Source organism: Pteropus alecto, unplaced genomic scaffold (genome assembly GCF_000325575.1).
Source record: "Pteropus alecto unplaced genomic scaffold, ASM32557v1 scaffold18, whole genome shotgun sequence".
NCBI classification, from domain to species: Eukaryota; Metazoa; Chordata; class Mammalia; order Chiroptera; family Pteropodidae; genus Pteropus; species Pteropus alecto.
In genome coordinates this window covers 452,833-459,909 of record NW_006440649.1, presented here as the reverse complement: position 1 = coordinate 459,909, position 7,077 = coordinate 452,833, and the positions used below count along the sequence as shown (strand labels likewise).

General features: G+C 47.2%; 1 protein-coding gene across 1 annotated transcript in view; it reads right to left on the bottom strand.

The window, feature by feature from the left end:
• GPR143 (G protein-coupled receptor 143) overlaps window positions 1-7,077 on the bottom strand; it is a 23,740-nt gene that overhangs the window by 7,094 nt on the left and 9,569 nt on the right. The window contains exons 6-8 of the mRNA XM_015593987.2: window positions 6,538-6,646; window positions 5,344-5,461; window positions 3,930-4,170 (exon numbers count right to left, since the gene is read on the bottom strand). Coding sequence (XP_015449473.1) covers window positions 3,930-4,170; window positions 5,344-5,461; window positions 6,538-6,646 — 468 coding nt within the window. The remainder of the gene's footprint in view (window positions 1-3,929; window positions 4,171-5,343; window positions 5,462-6,537; window positions 6,647-7,077) is intronic.

Genomic DNA, 7,077 nt, shown 5'->3' with positions numbered 1-7,077 from the left:
ATGGGAGAGAAAAGTGTGATAAACGGAGGATGATGGGAATGTTGAGGTCATGTGTAGTGGCCTTAGAGGAGCAGCAGAGGATAATGGGAAGGATAGGGAAGTTGTGTGATTACCTAGGTATAATAAGAGGAAATGAACTGAGGGAAAGCCTGAGGCTCAAGGGAGAAAAATGGAATTGTGGGTGAAACAATATTATGAATGATATTGTGAAAGGGGCATATGGGTACAACAGAATCATGGGAAGAAGGGAACTCTGGAAATTCCGAGAGATCATGGGAGGGATACGGGGACTATGGGAGAAACGAAGGATTGTGACACTGTTGAGGTGTTGTACATTGGCCTTATGGTTACCACAAGAGATCATGGGATGAAGGGAATTGTGGAAACCACAGGGATAATAGGAGAGAACTTGAATTGTGGGAATGACGGGATCATGTACTGGGGGCTTGTGGGTACCGCAAGGTATCATGGGAAGCAGGGATATCGGGAAACTACGAGAAAATACGGGACGGATAGGGCAATTATGTGAATAGGTATATGGAACGAGGGAAGGCCTGAAGCTCAAGAGAGAGAAAAGGCATTGTGGGCGGAACAAAAGATTATGAGAATGCTGAAGTCATGAATACTGGGCATACGGAATCATGGGAAGAAGGGAATTCTACACTACAAAGGATTGTGGGTGTGATGAGGTCATACTGTGGGTTTCTGGGTACCTCAAAGGATCATGGGAAGAAGGAAATTCGGGAAACTAAAGAATCATGGGAGAGAAATGGAATTATGGGAGAAGCAGGGTATGATGGGAATGATGTCATGTACTGTGGGCTTCTGGGAACTGCAAGGGATTATGGGAAGAAGGGAATTGGAGAAACTACAGGGAATCATGGGAATAATAGGGGAATCATGTGATAGTTATAATGGGAGGAAGTGGACTGAGAAGGCCTGAGTCTCATAAGAGAGACATGGAATTGTGGGCAAAACAAAAGATGATGAGGTCATGAATAGGGCGTATAGGTACCACATAGAATCATGGGACGAAGGGAATTCTTGAAACTGCAAGGGATCATGGGAGGGTTAGAAAAATTGCGAAACAGGATTGTGGGCGTGTCATACAGTGGCCTTGTGGGTACACAGGGGCTCATGGGAAGAAGGTTACTCTGGAAACTACAGAGAATCATGGGAGAAGTGGAGGATTGTGGGAATGATGAGGTCATGTAGTGTGGGCTTCTGGGTACCACAGGGGATTATGGGTAGAAGGAATTCAGGCAACTACAAGGGATCATGGGAAGGATAAGGGAATTATGTAACCATCAAGGTATTATGGGAGGCGAGGTAAGTCCAGAGGCTCATGGAAGAGAAATGGGTTTGCGGGTGAAATAAAAGACTATAGGAATGTTGAAGTATTGAATACTGGGTTTATATATGGGTACCACATGGAATCATGGGAAGAAAGGAATTTTGGAAAGTACAAAGGATCAAGGGTAAAAGTGGAATTGTGGGATAAACAAATGAGTATGTTATTCTTAAGGTGTTGTAGAGTGGGATTATGGGTACCAGAAGGGATCATGGGAAGAAGGGAATTTTGGAAACTAAAAGGATCATGGGAAAGAAGTTGAATTTTTGGAGAAACAAAGGATTGTGGGAATGATGAGGTCATATACTATGGGCTTATGGGTACCACAAGGCATCATGAGAAGAAGGAAATTCGGGAAGCTACAAAGAATCATGGGAAGTATAAGGGAATTATGTGAATATCTAGGTATGATGGGAAGAAATGGACTGATTTAAAGCCTGAGGCTCATGGGAGAGAAATGGAATTGTGTGCAAAACAAAAGATTATTTGACAGGGTCTTGAATTGGGGACGTATGGGTACCACATAGAATCATGGGAAGAAGGGAATTCTGGAAAATTGCAAAGGATCATGGGAGGGATAGGGGAATTGTGGGACCACCTAGGGATTATGGGAGGAAAGGCGGTACTGTGGCAAGGATAGAGGATCATGGTGGAGAAATGGAATTGTGGGAGAAACAATTATGAGAAAGATGAGATTATGTATAATGAGTACTCAGGGATCATAGAGAGAAGGGAATTCTGGGAACTACCAGGGATATGAGAGAAAAAAGGAACTGTGGAAATGACAGAATATTGGAAGAGAAATAGAATTGTACAGGAAAGCGCATTGTGTAGAGAAGTGGAATTGTTAGAAACAAGGAATTGTGGGAAAAACAAGGCGTCATGGGAGAGAAAGAGGCATGAAGGAATAGCATGGGTCGTGGGAGAAATACGAGCATTGTGGGAATACCGAGGGGATATTAGAATGGGGACTTGCTGGAATGACAGGGCAGCGTGTGACAGGATTGGAGTTATGGGAGACTCCAGGAATGATGAGGCTGACCAAGCATCATGGCGGAGAAAGGGGAATAGTGGGTATGACGGGATAATGGGGGAGGTGGTGGCATTGAAGGAACAACTAGGGATTATGGGTGATATAGGGAAATTGTGGGAGAGCAAGGGAACGGGGAGGAGCTGTGGAATTGTGGGTACAGTACATTATGGGAGAGAAGACGTGAGAAAGGGATCATGGTAGCTACTGGAAAATATGGGAAAAATAGTGTAAGAATGACAAAATTGTGGAAAAAACTGGGGATTTGGGGAGAGGAAGAATTGCGGGACACCAGGGCATTGTGAGAGAGAACACAATCGTGGGGCAGAACAGAGAACGCTGGGAGAACCAAGGAATTGTGGGGGGCGATACAGCTAGGCCCACGCTCTATTGTCCACTATGTTCCGAGGAGGACGTGACCCTCCGGACTGTGACCACCACCTGTGTTCAAATCATGACGCCTTCGGTCTCCCCACAGGCCTTGTGCCTCCCAGCGACACAAGCCCTCTATCCTGTAATCCACTTTGTCCACAGCCATGTCCCCAAATCCCTGTCCACATGCTTCTTGGCCACAGCCTCCCAGGCCACGTCCCTAAGTCCCTGACCACAGCCTCCCAGGCCCCTGCCTGGGACGCCCCACCCTCTGTGGCTGCGCCCTTCCACTCGGCCTGCGCCCCGGCTTCCACCCAGAGCCTTCTGCACTGCTCCAGACACCTGCCTGGCCCCGCCCCAAGCTCTACTCTGGCCACGCCCATCCCGCCAGGGCCACACCCCCGCCTAGTGCCATTGCGGTCCCGCCCTCTAGCCAGAGCCACGCCCCTCACCCATTCCTCACAGTGTGTGTGTGGGGGGGGGGGGTCACCTGGTCCAGGGTGACTTTGGAGAGGTGGGATGTGTGTCTCACCACAAATCTACATTCTCATCCACATCTGCTCACCCTCTTGAAGCTGATGTTAAATTAATATGCATATCAGATCCTTTGTAGTCCCCCAAGTCATTAAGAATTCTTTAAATCTTACAATGACTTACTTTTCAGCTAGGCCTTTGGGAACCATGAGCTGCTACCAATTTTCCGTCAAAATGTATAGATTGACTGGCTTCTCATGTAAATGCCCCCAAGTGATCTGGACAAATGAAACTGTGCCCGTTATCTACCGAGGCCATGTCACACTGTTCACAGCCTCACAGCCAATGCTGATGGAAAATTTGGTAGCCGCTCATGGTTCCCAAACGGCTAACTGAAAAACGTTAGTGAGGGGTCCGAGGTGACCATTTATCTCCTATTCGAAATGCCACCCAGACCAAGGGGAAGCCAGTTATAATTAATTTAAGGCTACGGTGCTTAATGCCGGAACGAAAGGCACCATTAAAATATGGAGAGGGGAGGCAGATGATGGAAATACAAGAGTCGCCTCAGAGTCAGCTAGCGTCACTTCCCATGCACACCCCGAAGCGCGTAACACGTGTCACGGACACCGCCGCCACCCCACGTCACCTCCTTGTTTGATAAAGGATTTCCATGGGAGCTCTGGGCCCCGCAGTCCTTACCTTCAGACAGCATGCTCAGGGCCTCGTCGGACGTGTGCCCACCCACACGCGGTGCCTTCCTGGAGGTGGGGCTGTCACGGGGCACACAGGAGCCCTCTGGGGTCGGGAAAGGCCGCTCGTTGGCTGAGGTCATTGAGTCCCACTGGATCTCCTTCCTCGTTGCCTGGAAGTCTAGGCTGCATCCCGTCCAGCCATAGAAGGCCAGGGACAAGAGAAACCCCTGCGCTGGATTCAGTATGCCCTGGGTGGGGGGAGGGAGGTAGAGGGGGACAAAGGAAGGGTGGGTGAGTGAGCGAAGCGGGAATTAAAGCTCGGGGACCTCACAGTGATTGATGCCTCTCAGGAGGCCCAGTGGGTGGCCTCGCTTGGAAGGGTCCAGGTGGTTGATTTGGGGCAAGATGAAGATGGGCTGGAGGTGCCCGACCTTCAAGGGGGCCTGAAAATAGAGATGGGGGAGGAGAGGCGAAGGCACGGAATGGGAAGCACAGGACAGCGACCGCGCTGCCCGAGGGGCTTTGCTCTGCCGCAGACAGCTCTTGAATTGTTACGTGCTTGCAAACCAGAATTCGACCTAACGCAGGGTCCTGCGCCTCAACACGAGTCCAGGAAACAACCCTCCACTGACACATGGTTGAATATATGTGAACTGCACCAAAGCAGACTGCAGACCGGAGCACAGGAAGGCAGGCAGTTAACGCTGGTCGTTTTAAAGTCCCTGTGAATCGGATTTCCCCCAGTTCCGAAGCGACATAAATATTAATTCTGTGGGGGGCCACGTGTATCCCCCCACTAACAGCTCACGTGTGTATTTTTATTATCAATAATAATTTTTTTAGCAATAATTTTTTTATCGATAATAAAAACACTGGGGGAAATCTACCCATGGTGTTTTCACCTAATCATTTCCTGTATTTCTAGCCAATATTTTTCCACACTCGAGTTAGTAGGTATTTACTACAATTTTTATATTCTGCATTTCTCAATACTAGAGATTTCCTAATTGCCATTCTTAACAGCTGCATAACATTCCATCAAGATGAAAGACCGTAATTTATTTAACCGTGCCCTTTTTTAAAATGAGAGTTGTCGAAAAGGCTTTATAACTATGGATGACGTTATGAGGAATACTTCATCCCTATGGCTTTTTCACAGTCTGAAATGTTTCTTCAAGATAAATTCCCTGATATCTCAGTCTGCCTGAAAGGTTTGATACACTGTGCCAAACTGATTTAGCAGAGTCGCACCCGTTTAAAAATGTCCCCAGCAATGAATGACAGTAGCAGCTAGTACACAACCGCCAGACATAAGGAGTCCAGGAATCTACTTGATTCATATATATTTAAATAACAAGCCACCATACTTCTGAGTGGGGTTTTTTCCCCAAGAAGAAAGTTTTAAATCAAGGTCGACCTACCATAATAAACCACGTGGTCTTGGCTGCATTTCTGACATGTTTCAATGAGCCTCCGTTGATATCTGGTTGCATCTCAAGATAGAATAAGAGGCTTTCGTTGATGATGTTTGACACCCAACTGTTACAAATAGAAAACGGCCCACAGGTTAAGAGAACAGGCAGCAGAATTCATTTTTAAATGCTTGAGGGTGGGGAACGCGTCTATCGAGACCCATAGGAGTCCTGGAGGGGTGACGACTTTACCAGCAAAGGGGACCAGCACATCAAGAACCTGACGTAAGAGCTCTAACTCCTGTGAGTCTAAAGCAGAGACCAACAGATCTTTCCAGCTGCAGCGCCATCGCCAATGTAAGGTTCCAGCACTACATCGAATAACCCAGAACTTGGTCTTCGTTTGAAGAGTAACCTAACGTTTCGATGGAGACCAAAGTGAATCTTATTTGGTTCAGATTTTTTGATGTTATCATGGGTAGGCCAGTGGAGTTTGGAATAGCAAAAAGCTCGGGGTGTTTTTAGAGCATTTAGGCCTCTCCTGGGAGAAGGTCTAAACCTGCTCGTACTCACACCGCAAAGGCATGCTCTCTCTCGCAAAGTATCGCTTCGTGCCAGCAAACCGTTTTCAGTGTGTTGTGCACGGCTTACAGGTATCAATTTTCAAGGTATCCACCTGAACTATCAAGGCAGAATACCTATGGCGGGGGAAACTGAGTAGAGAAAAATTTGTCTCTAAGCCTCTGGGCTGAGCTGAGTCACCACACCGGAGATGTGCTCTAGCTCTTGTACCTTGTCAGATACAGGAATCCTGGTCTCCAGACGGATGCAAATGGGTGGATTTGAAAGGTCTGATCCTACGCTTTATTTCCACATTAACCCTGCTGGTGACACAGAACACCGGATGCGAATGGCTGGGATGGACGGAAGCTAAACTCAGCAGTTCTCGTGCCAAAGGCTTTCTGTCTAATTTCAGGAGCTCTGACTCTCTCCAGAAGCTCATGGATTGGAGACTTGCTTTCCTGTCTCGTGTGCATCTCCTCAAAGGGCTCTTAGCAGAGTTTCAAAGATTTCTTTTCCAAAGACTCTTCCCTTTGGAACCTTCGGGTCACACGTGGAAAAGCAAAATGGCAAATTGCTTGCATATCCCCTTCCCAGTGACAATTTAAAAAAAAAAAAAAGAAGAAGAGGAAGAAAAGTTACCAAATAATGAAAACCAGCATTATTTTGAAAAATCGATTCTTGATCACGGCTCCCATCCGTCTCTCGTTCTCCGTGTAAATGCCTTGTCTTCCTTTCAGTAAAGAAGCCACTGTGAAGGACAGAGGGGAACCGCGTGTCATGTTCATGACAGACGTTCACTGAGGGACAGGGCAAGGAAGTGGAGCAGACGGGAGGCCAGGAGCAAAGCAGGAGAGCGCGGGGCAGAGCGAGACACCCACCGGGTGCCCTCGGCACCCCCCACCCCCCTAGCCCTCCCCCCCACCGTCACAATGAGAAAATACATTGGGACAGTACTGTTATTTAAACTGCAGGTTTTATTTGGATTTTACTGGTTCAGGGACTAAATTTTTAAAGGTTAGTGTTTCCTACTACAAAAATAATGCACACTTGCTATTTTAAAGCGCAGGAAGATTTTAAATTTCTTCTTAGACAAAAGGTGGAAAATATAAAAAGCTTTAGAGAATTACTGACAGCCACTGTTAGCATATATGTATCTTTGTCTTTTTTCTATACGTCATT